This window comes from Xenopus laevis, chromosome 6L (assembly GCF_017654675.1).
Source record: "Xenopus laevis strain J_2021 chromosome 6L, Xenopus_laevis_v10.1, whole genome shotgun sequence".
Taxonomy (NCBI): Eukaryota; Metazoa; Chordata; class Amphibia; order Anura; family Pipidae; genus Xenopus; species Xenopus laevis.
Genome location: NC_054381.1, coordinates 76,404,905 through 76,430,497, shown reverse-complemented (window position 1 = coordinate 76,430,497; position 25,593 = coordinate 76,404,905). Strand labels below are relative to the sequence as shown.

Sequence of the window (25,593 nt, the reverse complement as noted above, 5' to 3'; positions counted from 1 at the left end):
GTCCCTCAGGCCAGTACTGTAATTTCTATGAGGAGGGACTGGATCAGCTCCCTCACCCCCTGGCCCAAAGTGCCTTCTAAGGGTTAGCTTAATTGAAAAGGTACGGGTCCCCATCAGAGGTGGCGATATTATCCACAGATTAAACCTCAGAGAGGCTTTTTGGATCCTCAAATTGGATACAAGGATCCCGAATGGTCTAAACCATAGACATGATATTAGCTATTTGTATTAAGGAGATAAATATAGGGATCCCTACCTAACTAAGAAAACCTATCTTGAATGGGCGAATTCAATAAACAACATCTAAGTAGAACCTTTGCCCAGCCCCCACGTTGAAAATGACGTTTACAAGAGGGGTAATGTTTTCTGAATCATCCCCTCCACAATAGCCGTACTGTCAGTTTGTTTGGATTTTAACTAATGAACCTTGTTTCTAAGAAAACTTTTTAAATTGTTTCACTGTGTTTCAGCTTTTAATAGATTTAAATAAAGATGTAATTTTATTAAGAGCCCACTAGAGGGCCTCATTACCTCGTGTATAAAAAACCCAGCTGTAGCTTGAACAGCTAACCTATGACTAAGGGATAACTCCCGAAACGCGTTAGTTAGGTTTTTTTCTCAGCAGGAATTCCAATAAACCCTATTTTCAGAAGTGACGTCTGCCTTTCGAGTTTTTGTCGTGTTTACAGTGGGGACACTGTTGGACGGAGCACCTGACTTGAGGGGAGAGCGGTGAGCATGTGCGGTCCTTTTTCGCCTTTCTACATATATATATATATATATACACACACACACACACACACACACACACACACACACACACACACACACACACACACACATATATATATAAATAAATAAATATATATATATATATATATATATATATATATATATATATATATATATATATATATATATATATATATATATACACAAAGTTTGTACAGTGAACGCACTCCTCCCGGTTCAGATTCTGTTGATGGTGGTGCGTTGGTCAAAATTCCATGTTACAATTCAGTAAATGGACCCGCACTCATTCTTAAAGGTGAAATAAATGTGCTTTTATTCACAGGTTCATTTCCAAAGTTTCGGTCCTCTCTATATATATATAAACTTTTGCTGGAGTGCCCGCACCTCTGACAGTGGTTGATTCGAGGTGCTCGATCATTGTTTAAGGAATAAGTAATAGAGGATCCGCACTCTCATTTTCATTTCAAAGTGATATACAGTGTAACCAATTAAATACCCTCCCCCTCCAGTGAATTTGGCGCCCTCCTGACGTCATAAGTCCTTAGTCATAGTCATTGGAATAAACATTTTCTTCCTTTTGTTGAAGAACCTGTGTGTCCTTATTTTCTTGCACCACTAGGTGTCAGTGCTGAGCTTGTAAGTGTCCATATATAACCACATTTCCTATTACTTCCATAGGAAACATTGTTGCAAAGTGTAAGGTGTTACAAAAGAAACAAAAAATGTAAGAATATATACATAAAAGAAACACATTACTCACAGGGTTGAGACATTTTCACACCTTATTTTGGCACATTCCTGTGTGGTTAAGAGACACAATTAGTATCACCATTACGTTTCGTTCAGTTTCAAGTTAGGAAACAATTAAGTTGTAGCTGCCCATTCAGTCCCTTAGGAATAACACAATCAAGTTCATATATCCAAAACGCCTCACGTTTTAATAGCATTTTATCTATATCTCCACCTCTTGGGGGTTTAGGTATGTGGTCTATTGGCATGCATTTGAAGGCAGATGGATCATGTCGTGCTTCACGCCAGTGTTTTGCTACTGGCTGCTGTGCGATGTCCTGTTTTTTTGGATCAATTTTCCTATCAGGATCTAGTGCTGCCCTAATGCTGGCTCGATGCATGTTTATCCTTTCCTTTAATTGCCTAACAGTTTTGCCACAATATATGAGGCCGCATGGGCATTTAATGATATACACTACTGCTGTTGATGTGCATGTCAATCTGTGTTTTATCTCGTATTTTTTACCTGTTCTTGGGTGTCTAAACTCTTTTCCCAAGATTAGTGTGTTACATATGATGCCACCCTGTACATTTATACACTCCTCGTTGCGCTGATAGGAAGTGTTGCACTTGTGGTTTTGTGTATTTATCTGTTGGGTCTGATGGACTTAGATGTTCTTTAAGGTTTGTACTTCTTGAATAACTGAACCTTGGCTTTCTAGGGACCTTGTTGTTCATGGTTTCATCGGTGGCAACTATTTCCCAATGATTTGAGACTATGTCTTTGATAGTTTTACTGTGGGGGTTGTATTTGCTCACATAGTAAATGTCTTTCCGATTGCCTTGTTGGGATTGCTGATCTCTTTTTTGCAGTAACTGCTCACGTGCCATGGCCATCACCATGCCCCTGGTATCTTTAATCAATTGTTCGGGATAACCCCTTTCCAAAAATTTGGCACACATACTATCTAAATCTATTTCTTTTTGTTTCGGATCACTGTCTATCCGAACTACTCGTATCATTTGTGACATGGGGAGGGAGTTGAGAAGATGTTTAGGGTGATGGCTTTTATAGTGTAATAGAGTATTTCTATCTGTAGTCTTAGTAAAAATCCGTGTCTGCAGCCTGCCATTTTGTTCGTTCAATTCAACATCTAAAAACTCAATTGTTGGGAGTTGTAGTTCAACGTTAGCTTGATGGGTGTATTTAAATTATTAAGGCCATCTACATATATTTTTAGCTCATCTGCTGTTCCCGTCCATATAAAGAACAGGTCATCTATGTAGCGCCTGTAGAAACTGCCAAACTGTTTGAACGATTTATGTCCATAAATATGTTCATTCTCAAAATCACACATAAAAGCATTAGCATACACAGGTGCTACTTTTGAACCCATGGCTGTCCCAGTCCGTTGTATATAATATTTGGTCTCAAACTTAAAATAATTCTTCTGCAACACAAAGTCCAATAACTGTAAAATATATTCCACTGGTGGCCCATTGTATGCAGGGTTATGTAAAATTAACTTTCGCACTGCTTCTATGCCCATAGCGTGTGGAATGCAGGTATATAAACTTTGTACGTCCATCGTGACCAGTATTGTTTCGTCAATAGGCATATCAATACTCCCTATTACATTTAAGAAGTCAGTGGTGTCTTTTAGATAACTACTGGTTGCGGTGATGCATGGTTGAAGCAAAATGTCCAGATATTGTGCAATCTTTTCGTTGAGAGACCCAGTAGATGAAATAATCGGTCTCCCAGGTGGCCTTTCACAATTTTTGTGTATTTTAGGTAGGGTGTATATAACTGGAACAGTGGGATTTTCTGGTATCAAATAGCTCCCCATTTCTTTTGTGATCCAACCCTGTGCTACTCCCATTTGTATGAGGGCCTTAAGTTCCCCTTTAAATTTTTCAGTGGGGTCAAAAGTAAGCATCCCATAATTTTTGACTTCGGATAATTGGGACATTATTTCCTCCCTGTAGTAGCTGTAGTCTAGGATAACTAACGCTCCTCCCTTGTCAGCATTCTTAATAATGATGTCATTATTGCTTTTTAGGGACTTAATGGCTTCCTTTTCAACAGGGGTTAAGTTCCCTCTCCATTTTCGTGTGTTACGGACTTCCGGTAACATGTCATTGTTCAATAGTCTATGGAAAATCTTTATCGCAGGGTTATTACTAGGGGGATCATAGGTACTTTTAGGTTTAAAGGTCCGCTCATGGGGGTAAGTGTGTGTAATAACTGTTTCATGTCTCTGTTCCATCTGTGTGCCGTCCAATCCACCCTCATTATTGCTAAATACTTCCATAACTCTAAGTTGGCGAGTAAACCTATAATTATCTACAACCCGTTCAAAAGGGTGAGTACTCACCGATGGTACAAAGCTTAGTCCCTTCCGTAGCACAGCCATTTCAGAGGCAGTGGGCTGGTATGATGAAAGGTTGAAGATCAGGTCCTCTTGCTGGTTTGCCTCCCTTGCCTTTGCGGTCGAGTGCAGACCTGTGCGTCTCCTACCACCCCTGCGGGTGGTTTTCCAGGATCTTTGGTGGCGCCTGCCTGACCTAAAAAAGGCGCTGCGACAGGTGAAGCTGTGCCACAATCCTCCGGTCCTCTGTGCGCACTGGTGCTTTCGGCGTTCCCTGCTGTGTAGCTTTCTCGTGTATTATCCCACAAGTCTTTGCGGCCGCCGAACTCCTCCTCTTTTCTTAAAGGGAACCGCTCCTGACGTCCAGCGATAGACCCGTGCTTCCTTGTAGTCCTGATTGACACGTAGCCGCTTGGAGTTTTTGAAAGCTAATATCTCCGATCTGTGCCTGGCTATCTGCTCCTGCAGTCGACTTAGCCAGGTCCAGTGAACATCGATCTAAGATCTGGCACCAGCGTTGCCAGATCTTGGATCGATGTTCACTGGACCTCATCCTCCTTGTGATAGAAGAAGTTGGCAAAGAGCTGAAGCTTGTTAAGAGTGAGCTGAAAGCCTTCGAGTCTGTGCATAATCCGGCAATCATTGCAGATAAGGAAACAGACTGGCTAAGTCGACTGCAGGAGCAGATAGCCAGGCACAGATCGGAGATATTAGCTTTCAAAAACTCCAAGCGGCTACGTGTCAATCAGGACTACAAGGAAGCACGGGTCTATCGCTGGACGTCAGGAGCGGTTCCCTTTAAGAAAAGAGGAGGAGTTCGGCGGCCGCAAAGACTTGTGGGATACTACACGAGCAGCGGCGGATCAGACAGCGACCGGGAAAGCTACACAGCAGGGAACGCCGAAAGCACCGGTGCGCACAAAGGACCGGAGGATTGTGGCACAGCTTCACCTGTCGCAGCGCCTTTTTTAGGTCAGGCAGGCGCCACCAAAGATCCTGGAAAACCACCCGCAGGGGTGGTAGGAGACGCACAGGTCCGCACTCGACCGCAAAGGCAAGGGAGGCAAACCAGCAAGAGGACCTGATCTTCAACCTTTCATCATACCAGCCCACTGCCTCTGAAATGGCTGTGCTACGGAAGGGACTAAGCTTTGTACCATCGGTGAGTACTCACCCTTTTGAACGTGTTGTAGATAATTATAGGTTTACTCGCCAACTCAGACTTATGGAAGTATTTAGCAATAATGAGGCTGGATTGGATGGCACACAGATGGAACAGAGACATGAAACAGATATTACACACACTGACCCCCATGAGCGGACCTTTAAACCTAAAAGTACCTATGATCCCCCTAGTAATAACCCTGCGATAAAGATTTTCCATAGACTATTGAACAATGACATGTTACCGGAAGTCCGTAACACACGAAAATGGAGAGGGAACTTAACCCCTGTTGAAAAGGAAGTCATTAAGTCCCTAAAAAGCAATAATGACATCATTATTAAGAATGCTGACAAGGGAGGAGCGTTAGTTATCCTAGACTACAGCTACTACAGGGAGGAAATAATGTCCCAATTATCCGAAGTCAAAAATTATGGGATGCTTACTTTTGACCCCACTGAAAAATTTAAAGGGGAACTTAAGGCCCTCATACAAATGGGAGTAGCACAGGGTTGGATCACAAAAGAAATGGGGAGCTATTTGATACCAGAAAATCCCACCGTTCCAGTTATATACACCCTACCTAAAATACACAAAAATTGTGAAAGGCCACCTGGGAGACCGATTATTTCATCTACTGGGTCTCTCAACGAAAAGATTGCACAATATCTGGACATTTTGCTTCAACCATGCATCACTGCAACCAGTAGTTATCTAAAAGACACCACTGACTTCTTAAATGTAATAGGGAGTATTGATATGCCTATTGACGAAACAATACTGGTCACGATGGACGTACAAAGTTTATATACCTGCATTCCACACGCTATGGGCATAGAAGCAGTGCGAAAGTTAATTTTACATAACCCTGCATACAATGGGCCACCAGTGGAATATATTTTACAGTTATTGGACTTTGTGTTGCAGAAGAATTATTTTAAGTTTGAGACCAAATATTATATACAACGGACTGGGACAGCCATGGGTTCAAAAGTAGCACCTGTGTATGCTAATGCTTTTATGTGTGATTTTGAGAATGAACATATTTATGGACATAAATCGTTCAAACAGTTTGGCAGTTTCTACAGGCGCTACATAGATGACCTGTTCTTTATATGGACGGGAACAGCAGATGAGCTAAAAATATATGTAGATGGCCTTAATAATTTAAATACACCCATCAAGCTAATGTTGAACTACAACTCCCAACAATTGAGTTTTTTAGATGTTGAATTGAACGAACAAAATGGCAGGCTGCAGACACGGATTTTTACTAAGACTACAGATAGAAATACTCTATTACACTATAAAAGCCATCACCCTAAACATCTTCTCAACTCCCTCCCCATGTCACAAATGATACGAGTAGTTCGGATAGACAGTGATCCAAAACAAAAAGAAATAGATTTAGATAGTATGTGTGCCAAATTTTTGGAAAGGGGTTATCCCGAACAATTGATTAAAGATACCAGGGGCATGGTGATGGCCATGGCACGTGAGCAGTTACTGCAAAAAAGAGATCAGCAATCCCAACAAGGCAATCGGAAAGACATTTACTATGTGAGCAGATACAACCCCCACAGTAAAACTATCAAAGACATAGTCTCAAATCATTGGGAAATAGTTGCCACCGATGAAACCATGAACAACAAGGTCTCTAGAAAGCCAAGGTTCAGTTATTCAAGAAGTACAAACCTTAAAGAACATCTAAGTCCATCAGACCCAACAGATAAATACACAAAACCACAAGTGCAACACTTCCTATCAGCGCAACGAGGAGTGTATAAATGTACAGGGTGCATCATATGTAACACACTAATCTTGGGAAAAGAGTTTAGACACCCAAGAACAGGTAAAAAATACGAGATAAAACACAGATTGACATGCACATCAACAGCAGTAGTGTATATCATTAAATGCCCATGCGGCCTCATATATTGTGGCAAAACTGTTAGGCAATTAAAGGAAAGGATAAACATGCATCGAGCCAGCATTAGGGCAGCACTAGATCCTGATAGGAAAATTGATCCAAAAAATCGCACAGCAGCCAGTAGCAAAACACTGGCGTGAAGCACGACATGATCCATCTGCCTTCAAATGCATGCCAATAGATCACATACCTAAACCCCCAAGAGGTGGAGATATAGATAAAATGCTATTAAAACGAGAGGCGTTTTGGATATATGAACTTGATTGTTTTATTCCTAAGGGACTGAATGGGCAGCTACAACTTAATTGTTTCCTAACTTGAAACTGAACGAAACGTAATGGTGATACTAATTGTGTCTCTTAACCACACAGGAATGTGCCAAAATAAGGTGTGAAAATGTCTCAACCCTGTGAGTAATGTGTTTCTTTTATGTATATATATTCTTACATTTTTTGTTTCTTTTGTAACACCTTACACTTTGCAACAATGTTTCTTATGGAAGTAATAGGAAATGTGGTTATATATGGACACTTACAAGCTCAGCACTGACACCTAGTGGTGCAAGAAAATAAGGACACACAGGTTCTTCAACAAAAGGAAGAAAATGTTTATTCCAATGACTATATATGGACTTATGACGTCAGGAAGGCGCCAAATTCACTGGAGGGGGAGGGTATTTAATTGGTTACACTGTTTGTGCACATTATCCTTGAGAAAGGTCCCCAGGAGGGACCGAAACGTCGGATTGTGATGTGAAAAATAAAAGCTATCACTTTGAAATGAAAATGAGAGTGCGGATCCTCTATATATATATATATATATATATATATATATATATATATATATATATATATATATATATATATATATATATATATATATATATATATATATATACACACATACATATATATATATATATATATATATATATATATATATATATATATATATATATATATATATATATATATATATATACACACATACATATATATATATATATATATATATATATATATATATATATATATATATATATATATATATATATATACACACATATTTTGATAAATAAACTTTCTTGCTGTAAACACTTTATTAATCTTGTCACTTACCATTTTGCTCTTCACAAGTTCCTCAATAGCGCTAACAAGCTCTGCTGCACTAGGTGTCTCTGAGCTAGTAGGACGCACCAGCAACCGAGAGGATGTCTGTAAAACAAACAAACAGATGTATGAAGAATTGTTTTTGGGGGGTAGGGTGGGAGAGGAGTAATGACTTTCTATGTAATCTGCACAATAAATAATTTCCATAAGAAAATTGTCATAGTGACCGCATTTTTGAGAGAACACCACCACCAAATCTAGACAGGACAGCTCTATGTAATATACTGTATGTAGCTCAAATGGAATAAGGGGTAATTTTTAGCTAGTGGTGGATGTCAGGCAGGAGGGTATGTAAGCAAGTTCCATTTAAATAAGGCCAAAACTGTATAATTATTGGCCCAGGAGGCAATGATCAGCCAAGGAGTGAGTTTCTAACAAATCTGGTAAATGTTGCAGTAACATGTATCCAACAAATTAAAATGTAACCCCCAGCAGCCAATATCAGCAGAACAATGGGAGGGTAAGCAGATAAAAGATATAAGAACAGCACCCAATAGAAAAAAATCCATGTCACACTGCGACTCCTTCAGTGACATTGAGAAGGAGAAACAATAACCTGTCAGAAAGCAGTTCCATAGTGCAGCACAGGCTCTTTCTGAAAGCACATGACGAGGCAAAATGACCAGAGATGGCTGCCTACACATCAATATTACAACTAAAAAAAATACACTTGTTGGGTCAGGAATAAAATTTTATATGGTAGAGTGAACTATTAACAATGTTATTTAGGAATAAAACGACACCATAAAAATCATGACAGAATCCCTTTAACCCTTTAAGTGCCAGCAGAATTTCACATTTTGGTTACGCGAAATGCCAGCCGTTTTTGAAACATTTTGTGCTCTCTCACTTTAGGGGCATTTTCTGAGGGGAAACCTATAGTTTACCTAGGAAAACTATACATTGTTTTTTTCGGTAGAAACTGAGCTTTCTAAATCTGCCGGAGTTTTCATGTATTTCCACCTGTGCAAAAAAATTTATAGTGCTAAATACCAAAAAAAAATTAAAAATTACCATTTTTCATCGTATATCAATTTATACCAGAAAAATATTTCATTTTAGGGATGAAAATCCAACTGATTTGGAAAGCCTTATGTCTCTCGAACGTGCCAATACCAGATATGTATAGTTTTAGGGAGATTTAGGATTTCTGTACAGCAAAAACTCCCGGCAGTATATTACAGAATTTTGAAAGCACTAAGGCAGAAAACGGCATGCTTTAGATTCCAAGGCAAAAAATCCTGAAACCGTAGGTTTACCCCAGAAAACCATACATTTTTGAAAAGTACACATTCTGCCGATTACAAAATGGGTAACTATGTCTCTCTACTCCCAACTACCAAACATAAAAGCTTGTCTGAAAATAGCGGTTTTTCAAAAAAAAAATCAAAATTCTGAAAAATCATTTCAAAGGTTTTATTTTGCTGCTCCACATATCCCAAACTATATTAGGTACCAAGAAAAAGCACCTGAAATATGATTGCCAGGGGTCCACTGAACAGTTTGATACCCATTATGCATAGGTTTACCAAAGTATCTGGCATTTAGAGACACCAATATGAAGTTAGCACATCCAAATTGATCAGGACTTTACTTCAGCTACTGAGAAATCAACACATTGACTGCATTTTTTGTGGGGTAAAAACACAGAAATATATGTTTACCCCCCAAACCCATATATTTTTGGAAAGTACACATTCTACTGAATCTAAAATGGGTACCCATGCCTTTCTGCTCCAAACTACTGAGTCGCAAGGCTTTCCCAAAATTGTCGGTTTTGGTGAAATATCTGAAAATTGCCTCAAACCTTCAACTTCCCAGCACCATATCGCCCATGTATCATTACGTACTAAGAAAAAGCACCCTAAATATGATTGCCAGGGTTCCTCTGAACATTTTGGTGGTCATTGTTCATAAGTTTACCAAAGTATCTGGCATTTAGAGGCCCCAAAATGAAGTTAGCGCATACAAACAGTCCCGTGGGTAACTTCAGCTAATGAAAGATCAACACATTGACTGCATTTTTGTGGGGTAAAAACACAGAAATATATGTTTACCCCCCAAAACCCATATATTTTTGGAAAGTACACATTCTACCAAATCTAAAATGGGTACCCATGCCTTTCTGCTCCAAACTACTGAGTCGCAAGGCTTTCCCAAAATTGTCGGTTTTGGTGAAATATCTGAAAATTGCCTCAAAGCTTCAACTTCCCAGCACCATATCACCCATGTATCGTTACGCACCAAGAAAAAGCACCCTAAATATGATTGCCAGGGTTCCTCCAAACAATTTGGTGGCCATTGTTCATAGGTTTACCAAAGTATCTGGCATTTAGAGGCCTCAAAATGAAGTTAGCGCATACAAATAGTCCTGTGGGTAACTTCATCTAATGAAAAATCAACACATTGACTGCATTTTTGTGGGGTAAAAACACAGAAATATATGTTTACCCCCCAAACCCATATATTTTTGGAAAGTACACATTCTACTGAATCTAAAATGGGTACCCATGCCTTTCTGCTCCAAACTACTGAGTCGCAAGGCTTTCCCAAAGTTGTCGGTTTTGGTGAAATATCTGAAAATTGCCTCAAAGCTTCAACTTCCCAGCACCATATCACCCATGTGTCATTACGTACTAAGAAAAAGCACCCTAAATATGATTGCCAGGGTTCCTCTGAACATTTTGATGGCCATTGTTCATAAGTTTACCAAAGTATCTGGCATTTAGAGGCCCCAAAATGAAGTTAGCGCATACAAACAGTCCCGTGGGTAACTTCATCTAATGAAAAATCAACACATTGACTGCATTTTTGTGGGGTAAAAACACAGAAATATATGTTTACCCCCCAAACCCATATATTTTTGGAAAGTACACATTCTACTGAATCTAAAATGGGTACCCATGCCTTTCTGCTCCAAACTACTGAGTCGCAAGGCTTTCCCAAAGTTGTCGGTTTTGGTGAAATATCTGAAAATTGCCTCAAAGCTTCAACTTCCCAGCACCATATCACCCATGTGTCATTACGTACTAAGAAAAAGCACCCTAAATATGATTGCCAGGGTTCCTCTGAACATTTTGGTGGCCATTGTTCATAAGTTTACCAAAGTATCTGGCATTTAGAGGCCCCAAAATGAAGTTAGCGCATACAAACAGTCCCGTGGGTAACTTCAGCTAATGAAAAATCAACACATTGACTGCATTTTTGTGGGGTAAAAACACAGAAATATATGTTTACCCCCCAAACCCATACATTTTTGGAAAGTACACATTCTACAGAATCTAAAATGGGTACCCATGCCTTTCTGCTCCAAACTACTGAGTCGCAAGGCTTTCCCACATTTGTCGGTTTTGGTGAAATATCTGAAAATTGCCTCAAAGCTTCAACTTCTCAGCACCATATCACCCATGTATCGTTATGCACCAAGAAAAAGCACCCTAAATATGATTGCCAGGGTTCCTCCGAACAGTTTGGTGGCCATTGTTCATAGGTTTACCAAAGTATCTGGCATTTAGAGGCCCCAAAATGAAGTTAGCGCATACAAATAGTCCTGTGGGTAACTTCAGCTAATGAAAGATCAACACATTGACTGCATTTTTGTGGGGTAAAAACACAGAAATATATGTTTACCCCCCAAACCCATACATTTTTGGAAAGTACACATTCTACAGAATCTAAAATGGGTACCCATGCCTTATTGCTCCAAACTACCGAGTCGCAAGGCTTTCCCAAAGTTGCCGGTTTTGGTGAAATATCTGAAAATTGCCTCAAAGCTTCAACTTCCCAGCACCATATCACCCATGTGTCATTACGTACTAAGAAAAAGCACCCTAAATATGATTGCCAGGGTTCCTCTGAACATTTTGGTGGCCATTGTTCATAAGTTTACCAAAGTATCTGGCATTTAGAGGCCCCAAAATGAAGTTAGCGCATACAAACAGTCCCGTGGGTAACTTCAGCTAATGAAAAATCAACACATTGACTGCATTTTTGCGGGGTAAAAACACAGAAATATATGTTTACCCCCCAAACCCATATATTTTTGGAAAGTACACATTCTACGGAATCTAAAATGGGTACCCATGCCTTTCTGCTCCAAACTACTGAGTCGCAAGGCTTTGCCAAATTTGGCGGTTTTGGTGAAATATCTGGAAATTGCCTCAAAGCTTCAACTTTCCAGCATCGTATTGTCCATGTATCATTACCAGCATAAAGCATCCTAAATATAAACATAGGGGTCTACTAAACAGTTTGATGCCCAATATGCATAGATATACCAAACTATGTGGCGCACAGAGACCCCCAAATGACAATATGTATAGACATTTTCACGGCTGACGCGCTGGCTGCTGCAATATAACCACTCGGTGTGTGTATTATGCGACATTAGACCACCTAACAGTACAGAGACCCCAGAAAACCATATATTTTCAGAAAGTACACATTCTGACGAATCCAATATGGGTAAATATGTGTTCCTACTGCAAACTGCCAAACTGCAAAGCAATGCTGAACGTAACGGTTTTTATCAAATTTCTGAAAATCGTCACAAAGCTTGAATTTTACCCCATTATATGCCCCACATTTCGTAACTTATCAGCATAAAACATCCCAAATATGAACGCCAGGGGTCTACTGAACACTTTGATGCCCAGTATGCATAGATATACCAAACTATGTGGCGCACAGAGACCCCCAAATGACAATAGTGTATATACATTTTCACGGCTGACGCACTGGCAGCTGCAATATAAGCACCTGGTGTGTGTATTATGCGACATTAGACCCCCCTAACAGTACAGAGACCCCAGAAAACCATATATTTTCAGAAAGTACACATTCTGACGAATCCAATATGGGTAAATAAGTGTTTCTACTGCAAACTGCCAAACTGCAAAGCAATGCTGAACATAACGGTTTTTATCAAATTTCTGAAAATTGTCAGAAAGCTTGAATTTTACCCCATTATATGCCACACATTTCGTAACGTATCAGCATAAAACATCCTAAATATGAACGCCAGGGGTCTACTGAACACTTTGATGCCCAATTTGCATAGATATACTAAACTATGTGGCGCACAGAGACCCCCAAATGACAATAGTGTATATACATTTTCACGGCTGACGCGCTGGCTGCTGCAATATGAGCACCTGGTGTGTGTATTATGCGACATTAGACCCCCCTAAAAGTACAGAGACCCCAGAAAACCATATATTTTCAGAAAGTACACATTCTGACGAATCCAATATGGGTAAATAAGTGTTTCTACTGCAAACTGCCAGACTGCAAATCAATGCTGAACGTAACCGTTTTTATCAAATTTCTGAAAATCGTCACAAAGCTTGAATTTTACCCCATTATATGCCCCACATTTCGTAACTTATCAGCATAAAACATCCTAAATATGAACGCCAGGGGTCTACTGAACACTTTGATGCCCAATATGCATAGATATACCAAACTATGTGGCGCACAGAGACCCCCAAATGACAATAGTGTATATACATTTTCACGGCTGACGCGCTGGCTGCTGCAATATAAGCACCTGGTGTGTGTATTATGCGACATTAGACCCCCCTAACAGTACAGAGACCCCAGAAAACCATATATTTTCAGAAAGTACACATTCTGACGAATCCAATATGGGTAAATGTGTGTTTCTACTGCAAACTGCCAAACTGCAAAGCAATGCTGAACATAACGGTTTTTATCAAATTTTTGAAAATCGTCAGAAAGATTGAATTTTACCCCATTATATGCCCCACATTTCGTAACGTTTCAGCATAAAACATCCTAAATATGAACGCCAGAGGTCTACTGAACACTTTGATGCCCAATATGCATAGATATACCAAACTATGCGGCGCACAGAGACCACCAAATGACAATAGTGTATATACATTTTCACGGCTGACGCGCTGGCTGCTGCAATATAAGCACCTGGTGTGTGTAATATGCGACATTAGACCACCTAACAGTACAGAGACCCCAGAAAACCATATATTTTCAGAAAGTACACATTCTGACGAATCCAATATGGGTAAATATGTGTTTCTACTGCAAACTGCCAAACTGCAAAGCAATGCTGAACATAACGGTTTTTATCAAATTTCTGAAAATTGTCAGAAAGATTGAATTTTACCCCATTATATGCCCCACATTTCGTAACGTATCAGCATAAAACATCCTAAATATGAACGCCAGAGGTCTACTGAACACTTTGATGCCCAATATGCATAGATATACCAAACTATGTGGCGCACAGAGACCCCCAAATGACAATAGTGTATATACATTTTCACAGCTGACGCGCTGGCTGCTGCAATATAAGCACCTGGTGTGTGTATTATGCGACATTAGACCCCCCTAACAGTACAGAGACCCCAGAAAACCATATATTTTCAGAAAGTACACATTCTGACGAATCCAATATGGGTAAATAAGTGTTTCTACTGCAAACTGCCAAACTGCAAAGCAATGCTGAACATAACGGTTTTTATCAAATTTCTGAAAATTGTCAGAAAGCTTGAATTTTACCCCATTATATGCCCCACATTTCGTAACGTATCAGCATAAAACATCCTAAATATGAACGCCAGAGGTCTACTGAACACTTTGATGCCCAAAATGCATAGATATACCAAACTATGTGGCGCACAGAGACCCCCAAATGGATATATAGTAGATAAAATTTACAAGGCAAAACAAAATAAGGCAGTAAAGGGTGAAATGCAAAAAAATCCAATAAAACCACAAAAATCAATGTTTTTTCCAGACTAGTGTTATCAGCTGTCAGAATCACAGTTTGAATATTTTAGATGGGCCAAACAGGTTATACGGCTAGAAAAAAGTGAACACAATATATGCAGAGCTGAAAATGCAATAAAATGGCTAAAAATTCAATAAAATGGCTAAAAATGCACCAAAATACCCAAAATTGCAATATAATCACCGAAATAACATACAAAAGGTATTGCACAGTATGGTTAGCGAATACGCTATGCGTAATGGCAATAAAACATTTTTTTCAGCCAAAAAAAGAAACGATGCGATAAGAAAAAAAAAAAAAAGGCCACAATGCCATGTATGTGCGTGTGCGTGTGTACAAATGGTAAATTACATGTTATGTGCGCGTGTGTGCGTGTGCACATGTGTGTAAGTGCAGTGAGTGTAAGTGACCCCCCCAATCCCCAAAAATGTATGTGTAAGTGTGTGTAAGTGTGAATCTAAGTGTGTATTACTGTAATAAGTGTGTGTTGGTGTGTTTGTGTGTGTAATTGTTGCACTAACCTGAAAAAATCGCTGGAGACTGTTGCAGGCGATCAGGAAGAGCCCCTGGAAGACATCTGCCTCGTGGTTCCTGTCTGTGTGCTGTGGGGGCGGAGATCGACGATCCGGTGCAGGCTGCAGCAGCAGGACACGTAAGTAACACGTGCCTGCTGCTGTTTTTGGGCCCCTGGGCGATCGCGCCCCAGGGGCCACTCGATCCCCTGCTCTGCTCGTTGCCTAGGGGCAGGGGATCGAGCAGGAACGGAGCGAGCGGCTCTAACAGCCGCTCCTCCGCTCCTGAAACAGGAAATGCTGCAGAACGTAGAATCTACGTTCTGTGGCATTTCAAGTACCTTTGCCACAGAACGTAGATTCTACGATCTGTGGCATTTAAAAGGTTAAAGGGATACTGTCATGGGAAAAACTTTTTTTTCAAAATGAATCAGTTAATAGTGCTGCTCCAGCAGAATTCTGCACTGAAATCCATTTCTCAAAAGAACAAACAGATTTTTTTATATTCAATTTTGAAATCTGACATGGGGTTAGACATATTGTCAATTTCCCAGCTGCCCCAAGTCATGTGACTTGTGCTCTGATAAACTTCAATCACTCTTTACTGCTCTACTGCAAGTTAGAGTGATATCACCCCCTCCCTTTTTCCCCCCAGCAGCCAAACAAAAGAACAATGTAGATCTTAAGCTGGCCATAGATGTTGGGATTTTTAAAAGATCAGATCCTGATCGTGAGACCACGATCTTCTCAGAACGATCGTACGAATTTATCATCAACTACAAAGACCAATTTGCCAGGAAAACAAAGGGAAGCTGCCTGCTTGGCCCTGCATACATAGACAGATTGCACTGGGACCGACAAAGATTTTTTGACCTGGCCGATCAATTTCCTGACAGATGTCGGACGAAAAATTGTAAGATGTAAGATCGTTCGAATCCCACTAACCGCACGATAATTTCGAAGGATTGGTCGGGCTTCCCTAAAATCGGTCGTTCTGCAGGAAGAATCGTCGCGTCTATGGGGAGCTTAAGAACAGCACTCAATAGTAAAAACCCATGTCCCACTGAGACACATTCAGTTACATTGAGAAGGAAAAACAGCAGCCTGCCAGAAAGCATTTCTCTCCTAAAGTGCAGGCACAAGTAACATGACTGGGGGCAGCTGGGAAATTGACAAAATGTCCAGCCCCATGTCAGATTTCAAAATTGAATATAAAAAAATCTGTCTGCTCTTTTGAGAAATGGATTTCAGTGCAGAATTCTGCTGGAGTAGCACTATTAACTGATGCGTTTTGAAAAAAACATGTTTTCTGATGACAGGATCCCTTTATGGATTACAAAAGTACTTTTTTAAATTAAAGGGGATCTATCGTGAAAATCAAATTCTCCTAATAGATAGTTGAGGTGTAAATAATAAAATCTTCAAATATATTTCTTTAGCAGAAATGCTTACTTTTTTGTAAAATGACATATTACTACATGCAATGAGGGTGCTTTCTCTGAGAGACAGTTCAAGCTACTGCTGAATAGGAGTGGCTTCTCACTAGCTATGATGTCACTTAGCAACTAGCAAAGTCCCACCCTCCTCCATGCTGAATAGCATCCTCACACCAACTGTTACTCCGGAGGCTCCTTGTGAGAAAAGTAAGGCTGTCAGGTCTGCACATTCTCTTAGTCAAGTACACCAAGTACCACCACAAAAAGGAGGGAGAGCCCCAAAGTGTTTTATTGTATTCTATTGGTGTAAAGTATTCTCTATTTGGGAAATGTGATGGGAAGATCTGGCTGCTCTGATTCTGAAGTGCTTATTATTTTATTCCTTCTTGTTTGTAAATTTCCCAAATGTCCCATGTTTCGATGCTGCAGCCTTCTGGATTGCATAGCTTCCATTAACCTAAGGCCAACCAAAAAAAGGGAAAAGAGCCATCTTTGAATGGGGGGCAAGAAAGATTTTAATTCATCCTTGTACCTTCCTAGAACTTCAGCTTCAATAACAGCTAAATATGGTCGGTTAACAGACTATTATCTTTTCAGCTACTATAGGCACCATCTCTCCCTACTATACCTGCTATCCCACAGTCACACTCCCTTCCCAGAGACTATTATCCCACTGTTACTCTAGGCACCATCTCTCCCTACTATACCTGCTATCCCACAGTCACTCTCCCTTCCCAGAGGCCATTATCCCACTGTTACTATAGGCACATCTCTCCCTACTATACCTGCTATCCCACAGTCACACTCCCTTCCCAGAGACTATTATCCACTGTTACTATAGGCACCATCTCTCCCTACTATACCTGCTATCCCACAGTCACACTCCCTTCCCATAGACTATTATCCCACTGTTACTGTAGGCACCATCTCTCCCTACTATACCTGCTATCCCACAGTCACACTCCCTTCCCAGAGACTATTATCCACTGTTACTATAGGCACCATCTCTCCCTACTATACCTGCTATCCCACAGTCACACTCCCTTCCCACAGACTATTATCCCACTGCTACTATAGGCATCATCTCTCCCTACTTTATCTGCTATCCCACAGTCACACTCCCTTCCCAGAGACTATTATCCACTGTTACTATAGGCACCATCTCTCCCTACTATACCTGCTATCCCACAGTCACACTCCCTTCCCACAGACTATTATCCCACTGCTAATATAGGCATCATCTCTCCCTACTATACCTGTTATCCCACACTCACACTCCCTTCCCAGAGACTATTATCCCACTGTTACTGTAGGCATCATCTCTCCCCATTATACCTGCTATCCCACAGCCACACTCCCTTCCCAGAGACTATTATCCCACTGTTACTATAGACACCATCTCTCCCTACTATAACTGCTATCCCACAGTCACACTCCCTTTCCAGAGACTATTATCCACTGTTACTATAGACACCATCTCTCCCTACTATACCTGCTATCCCACAGTCACAGTCCCTTCCCAGAGACTATTATCCACTGTTACTATAGGCACCATCTCTCCCTATTATACCTGCTATCCCACAGTCACACTCCCTTCCCAGTGACTATTATCCACTGTTACTATAGACACCATCTCTCCCTACTATACCTGCTATCCCACAGTCACACTCCCTTCCCAGAGACGATTATCCCACTGTTACTATAGGCACCATCTCTCCCTACTATACCTGCTATCCCACAGTCACACTCCCTTCCCAGAGACTATTATCCACTGTTACTATAGACACCATCTCTCCCTACTATACCTGCTATCCCACAGTCACACTCCCTTCCCAGAGACGATTATCCCACTGTTACTATAGACACCATCTCTCCCTACTATACCTGCTATCCCACAGTCACACTCCCTTCCCAGAGACTATTATCCCACTGTTTCTATAGGCACCATCTCTCCCTACTATACCTGCTATCCCACAGTCACACTCCCTTCCCAGAGACTATTATCCCACTGTTACTCTAGGCACCATCTCTCCCTACTATACCTGCTATCCCACAGTCACAGTCCCTTCCCAGAGACTATTATCCCACTGTTACTCTAGGCACCATCTCTCCCTATTATACCTGCTATCCCACAGTCACAGTCCCTTCCCAGAGACTATTATCCCACTGTTACTCTATCATTTAGTCCATCTCAAGAATCAAACTCTGCATGTAGCCTTAGATCCCTTTATATACCAAATTAAACCACAAACTACTGAATACATTTTATAATTCAACTTTGAAGGGTGCCCTGCTAATACTCTCTGTATACCCCGCTGATCATTTCAATATGCCCCTCTTATCCTGACAAAATGCGCCCCTGATCGCAATGGAATGCCCCACTCAAGGCCTCTGAGTGCCCAGGGAAACCCTTTTCTAATTTGTTGCCTATATGAAACTACCCAATAAAAAAACTAAAAGAGACTTGTGCCTTTCACTGCCATCTTCTAAAAAGTGCTTACTCATATAGCTGTAAGCACTGGCACAGGTCTCTTTTAGTTGGCTATTGGGTAAAATAAAAGTGAAGTCTGTATGTGAATCCTGAGACACGTGACGAGCACAAAATCAAACTGGAGCAGCACACTCACGTGTCTCAGGACTCACATACAGACTTATATGCTGCAGGGAAGAACAGTTGTGAGGAAAGTTACCAGTCCACCTTTATTTCCACATACTTAGTGAAAGGGGAGGGGGAGCTGCAGAAGGAGAGCAGGTTACTGTGAAACACAGAGCTTTTAAAACTCATCAAACTACGGGTGCTGCTTTCAGAGGGGGGTGCTGGCTGCAGGGGGGACTGTCTCAGGGGGGAGAGGAGGAGTTTCTTCATGAATCTATAAGGGAACGTAACGAAGGAGCCTTTGAAGCCACTGAACTATTGATGTGTCTTTACACAGCACTGACTGACTGACAGCACGAATAGCCAATGAGAGAGAGGACAGAGCAGTTATGCAGAGAAACCCGACCTGACCTCAGAGCTGGCCAGAGGCAGGTAGGAGAGAAGCAGCTAGAAATAGATTCACTATAATGACTGGAATATTTTAAAAACTACATTGTTTTTAATACATTATATTTAGACATTTTAATTACTTAATGCAACAATTCTTTTTACAAATTTTTAATTTTGCGATAGATCCCTTTAAATATGCAGTGCTGTGATAGACTTTCTATAACAATGTTTTCTAAAACTTGTCTGGGAACGGAAGCAAATTGGGCTGTGAGTGGTGATTTACAGGTCCATAAATATTTGAAAAAACACATTTTTTTTTCTAATTTTGGTTCTGTACATTACCAAAATGAATTTTAAATTAAACAACTCAGATGCAATTGAACTGCAGACTTTTTAACAAAATTACTTCTTTTCAGGGTCTCAAAAGTAATTGGACAATTGACTCAACGGCCATTTCATGGGCAGGTGTGGGCAATTACTTTATGTCTATCAATGAAGCAGATAAAAGCCCTGGCGTTGATTTGAGGGGGGTGCTTGTATGTGGAAGATTTTGCTGTGAACAGACAACATGCAGTCAAACGAGCTCTCCATGCAGATGAAACAAGCCATCCTTAAGCTGCAAAAACAGGAAAAACCCATCTGAGAAATATATTATTAGGAGTAGCAAAATCTGCAGTTTGGTACATCCTGAGAAAAGAAAGCACTGGTGAACGCAATGCAAAAAGACCTGGACGTCCATGGAAGACAACAGTGGTGGATGATCGCAGAATCATTTCCATAGTGAAGAGAAACTCATTCACAACAGCCAAACAAGTGAACAACACTCTCCAGGAGGTAGGTGTATCGATATTCAAGTCTACCATAAAGAGAAGACTGCATGAAAGTAAATACAGAGGGTGCACTGCAAGTTGCAAGTCACTCATAAGCATCAAAAATAGAAAGGCTAGATTGAAGTTGCTAAAAAACATCTAAAAAAAGCAAGCACAGTTCTGGAAAAACATTCTTTGGACAAATTAAATCAAGAGCAACCTCTACCAGAATAATGGCAAGAAAAAAGTATGGAGAAGGGGTGGAACAGCTCATGATCCATCATCTGTAAAAAGGTGGAGGTAGTGTGATAGCTTGGGGAGTGCATGGCTGCCAGTGGTACTGGGACATTAGTGTTTATCCATGATGTGACACAGGACAGAAGCAGCCTAATGAATGATGTTCAGAGACATACTGTCTGCTCAAATATAGCTAAATGCAGTCAAATTGATTGGGAGGCGTTTCATAATAGAGATGGACAATGACCCAAAACATACAGCCAAAGAAACCCAGGAGTTTAGTAAAGCAAAGAAGTGGAATATTCTTAAATGACCAAGTCTCAGTTACCTGATCTGAACCCAATTGAGCATGCATTTCACTCTTTGAAGACTAAACTTCGGACAGAAAGGCCCACAAACAAACAGCAACTGAAAGCCCCTGTAGCAAAGGCCTGGCAGAGCATTAAAAATTAGGAAACCCAGAATCTGGTAATGTCCATGAGTTGAAGACTTCAGGCTTTCATTGCCAGCAAAGGGTTTTCAACCAAGTATTAGACATTAAGATTTTATTTTCTGGTTTTTTTTCAATTACTTTATGGACCTAACTGAACATGCGTCTTCACCCAACACTAATGCAAGCATGATCCCAAAGTGATTTCTGTCCCCTCTTTAGCATTCAACATTAATTAGCTTAGTAGCTTTGCACAACTGACAGATCCATGAACAAATTCATTTTAGACACAATGCCTAAACATTGGTTCATACATTTATATACAATATGTTCAAAGTAGTGATATGCGGGTCGAAAATTTCTCGACCAGCACCCGATCCTAACCCGCCCACTCCCTACCCGCATCCGACCTAGGCCCGCTGCTCCTCTTTATTTATAGACCCATGCAGATCCCCCCCGTCCCGCAGTGACGTCACAAAAGGGGCAGGGCAGGCGGAAGTCTATAAATTCCGGTGCCGGAAGCCGGCGCATTTCATCCAGGGGTCGTCCCGAACCCGCAGGCCTCGGGTCGCCCACACATCACTAGTTCAAAGGATTATTGCATTATATAATATATAACTATGTGCCAGTCAACAAACTGGTATTTTGAAAAAGCAGACTGCACAATTTGGCAGGGCCTGTACCATATATACAGTGTGTAAAAGAAACCGGATCCGCACACACACCGATTAGTGCAGTCGGGGATTATACCCTTTTATTCAGCCACCAAACAACTGATGAAGGGTGGGTGTTCCCCCCCCGAAACGTTGTTGTTTGGTGGCTGAATAAAAGGGGATAATCCCCGACTGCACTAATCGGTGTGTGTGCGGATCCGTTTTCTTTTACACATTGGTTGCTAAGGGACCCGGCCGGGTCAACGGAAGGAACGCACCACCAGCTTGCAGGAGTGGTGAACTACAGGTGTGCGGTAGGAGAATTACATTGTAACCATATATACAGTGGACAGTCTTAGAAATGCAGTTTAAAAGGGGAATAGAATGCACTATGTAGTATGTTAGAGATGTCATTTTCCACGAAGCTCTGCAACCTCACCATTTGTTTTTATAGTCACTGTACCTTCAAACTCTATCAAGTTATTTTTTAACCTGTTTGCAAAGCAAGTTACTTTATGTACTTTATGCACTGGGTGTTTGCCAGTAAGTAGTTCTGCAATTACAAACCAACTGCAATAGGTTAGTGCTTTATAAAATAATAATGATAATAACATTATATATTTCTCCAGAAATCAACCATTGTCACCTCCTTTATCTCTGTACAAGGCAGGGCGGTTAAGGTCACCCTATGCCTACATGTGTGCAAAGAGTAGTTTTTGCTATTGCTGCTGACCTTGTGAGCAGTAACTACAGCTTTCAGGAATGTACTAATTAGCCCCTAATCATATTTTTATATGCACATGCCATATAGTTTGAAAACTGTACATTTTTGCATGAATGCTAAGGTAACTAGACATTTGTACAAACATTTCTTGTAGGCTTAAAGTGGACCTTTCATCCAGACACAAAAAGCTGTATAATAAAAGTCCTTTTTAAATTAAACAAACAAACCCAATTTCTATTTTGTATTAAAGCATTCATAGCTGTTGTAAGATCATTTAAAAATCTCAGCTGTCAATCAAATATTGCCTGCCCCTCCTCTATGCCTTAGGCATTCACTTTCCATTCAGCACTTCCTAGATGTCACTGATCTCTACACATTCCCCCATACTCTTCGCCGTTTAATGTGTAGCCAGGGCATGGGGATGGACATCGGGTCTCCCACTCTGGTGCAAAAACAAGATTCTGAGATGATGCAAGGCTTGTCTTAATAACAGTGTCCACAAAATGGCTCCTGCCTGCTTGCTATAATTATGAATTCCCAGACTGAAGGAAACAGGATTCAAATAAATATATATAGTGTAATTAAAGTTCATTTTGCTTGACTAATGTGATAATAGGATTTTGAATATTTTTTTTTTGGGTGACGGGTCCCCTTTAACAGCTCCTTTAATTTGAGACAAACCAGAAATCTACACGGTTAACAAAACCTTATGCAATAGTCCTAACCATTTTTTCATTGTGGTTTATGTAACAAAGAGCTACAATAATTACATCTTTAAAAAAATGTACTTAAATGGTTAACATATTATTTACACTATTCACATAAAGATCATGAAAATGACCTTGTCATCCTGGGATTCAGGCTGGAGGAGGCTGTGCTGCTGTATAGCCATAGGTGGCGGCAATGGAACTGAATCTGGTCCTTCCTCACCCTCTTCTTCTCCACAACTTTGCATGCCAGACGAGGAGGATTTAGAAAGGGTACCACTGCTGAGCCCTTCGTTTCGTACTCGCTGAAACAAATGACTGGTTTTATTTAAATGATAGCATAAAGCGCATATTTGTGAGACACTTTGCGACTAGTGTACATTTTGTTCTGATTAGTTGGTTAGATTACATTGCCAGGCTTGGGGAGTTTTGAAATCAGTATGGAACATGCAGCATAAGGGTTCATGTCTTATTTTGAAACCATGTTTCATTTCACTGTATCCGTACTAGGTCTTGCATGCGAAAGGGTAAATAATTTTAAGTTAATTTATTTTAAAATTGCTTTTATTACATCACTTCCAATGCATTTTAGAGCCTTTAATTGTAAACATAATGAACATAAATACTATTTTATTCACTGACCTCATCGATAGTTTCATCTTGAGGTGTTGCTGCACTGTCGTCAGAGTCCTTTTGGGAACCTGAGTCTGTATTTTTTCTAACCTCCCTGTGCTTTTTGTGTTTATGAGCCAATTTTTCCAATTTTTTCACATGTCCATCAGCTTTGCCACTGCTAAGCCTTCTGACAGGACTGGTAAGCCATTTTCTCAAAGTATTGCCAGGTCGCTTTGGGCCAGGAGAGCTTTGAGCACCAATCATGTGAGGTTGAAGGGAAATCACTGAAGCAGGAGGACTGGCATCATTACTGGAGACAGAGAGGGAATCTGTCGAAATAAGAGTTATTTTATTATTAGCTTAAACAAGTGTTTATTCATCATTGTAAATTTAAATATATAGATAGTATTAACACATGCAGTCACAGAGAAGAGATTTTTCAGCAATTAATTAAGACATTAAGTCAAACTATAACTGTACATATTGTTTACATATAAAGAATTGTTGAGCATTTATAAATGCACATATTTAAACAAATAACTAAGGTATTGGAAATGCATGTGCTGTGTACAATCATTTCATTGGGATCATTTACATGTTATATTGGTATCTATCACCGTACTTACAGAAGAATGGTTTATTTACCTAAATATTTGGAAGGGTGAACATAGTGAAACACTGGTTTCTATGGGTTACTAATAATTGCACATTAGCCAAGAATAAATGAGTGCATGTCTTGCAGGAGGATGCTAGTTTTAACTTTCTGTTTTGAGAATAAACAGTAAGTATTTTATGCCCTAACATTCCTCTAACCAGAAAGCAGGTACAGGTTACTGCTAAAAAAAATGTAAACATTTAATAAATCCAATAGGATTGTCTTTCCACCCATATGAATTCATGCAGATTAGTTAGTACAAAGTACTGTTTTATTATCATTTTAAAAAATTAGATTTGCTTAAATGGGAGATGGCCTTTCTGTAATTCAGAGCTTTCTGGATAATTATTTTCCATATAACAGATACTATAACTGTACCTGTTTTAAAAACATGAAGAAACAACATCCTTTAAAACAGTGCTATCCAACTTCTGTGCTACAAAGGCCCAGAATTTTTGGAGGGCTGATAATGGAAGTCAGTGTTAACCACTCCCTGTTTTTAGACCACACCCACTTTAAACCACACCCATGTTACCGCAAGACCATGTACACATTAATGGTGGTAGCACACCAAAAAACCAAATGGTTGGTGCTCACTGATATCACTCATATGTGAAAAAAGTTAAGTCATATTAAGACATACCCTTAAATCCATATGCCTCCTCCTCTCCTGTGGATAACACAGCACCCCAGCACATGATGAAACACCTTAAGGGCCCCTAACAATAATTTTCAAATGCTAAAAAAAAACCCAGAACCAATACCAGGCTCATGTTCCACAGGCAGAGCAGGGCACACACAGGCAGAGTACAGCACACACAGGGAGTATAGGGAAGGCAGAGGATGGCACACACAGGCAGAGTAAAGTTGGCCATACACGAAGAGATCCGCTCGTTTGGCTCTCCCCAATATGCCCATCTTGAGGTGGGTGATATCGGGCTG

At 40.3% G+C, this 25,593-nt stretch overlaps 1 protein-coding gene across 6 annotated transcripts in view; it reads right to left on the bottom strand.

The window, feature by feature from the left end:
* trio.L (trio Rho guanine nucleotide exchange factor L homeolog) overlaps positions 1-25,593 on the bottom strand; it is a 298,296-nt gene that overhangs the window by 46,536 nt on the left and 226,167 nt on the right. For all 6 annotated transcript variants that reach the window (XM_041566192.1, XM_041566193.1, XM_041566194.1 and 3 more), the window contains 3 exons: positions 24,024-24,325; positions 23,516-23,686; positions 8,065-8,160 (listed from right to left, as the gene is read on the bottom strand). In XM_041566192.1, coding sequence (XP_041422126.1) covers positions 8,065-8,160; positions 23,516-23,686; positions 24,024-24,325 — 569 coding nt within the window. The remainder of the gene's footprint in view (positions 1-8,064; positions 8,161-23,515; positions 23,687-24,023; positions 24,326-25,593) is intronic.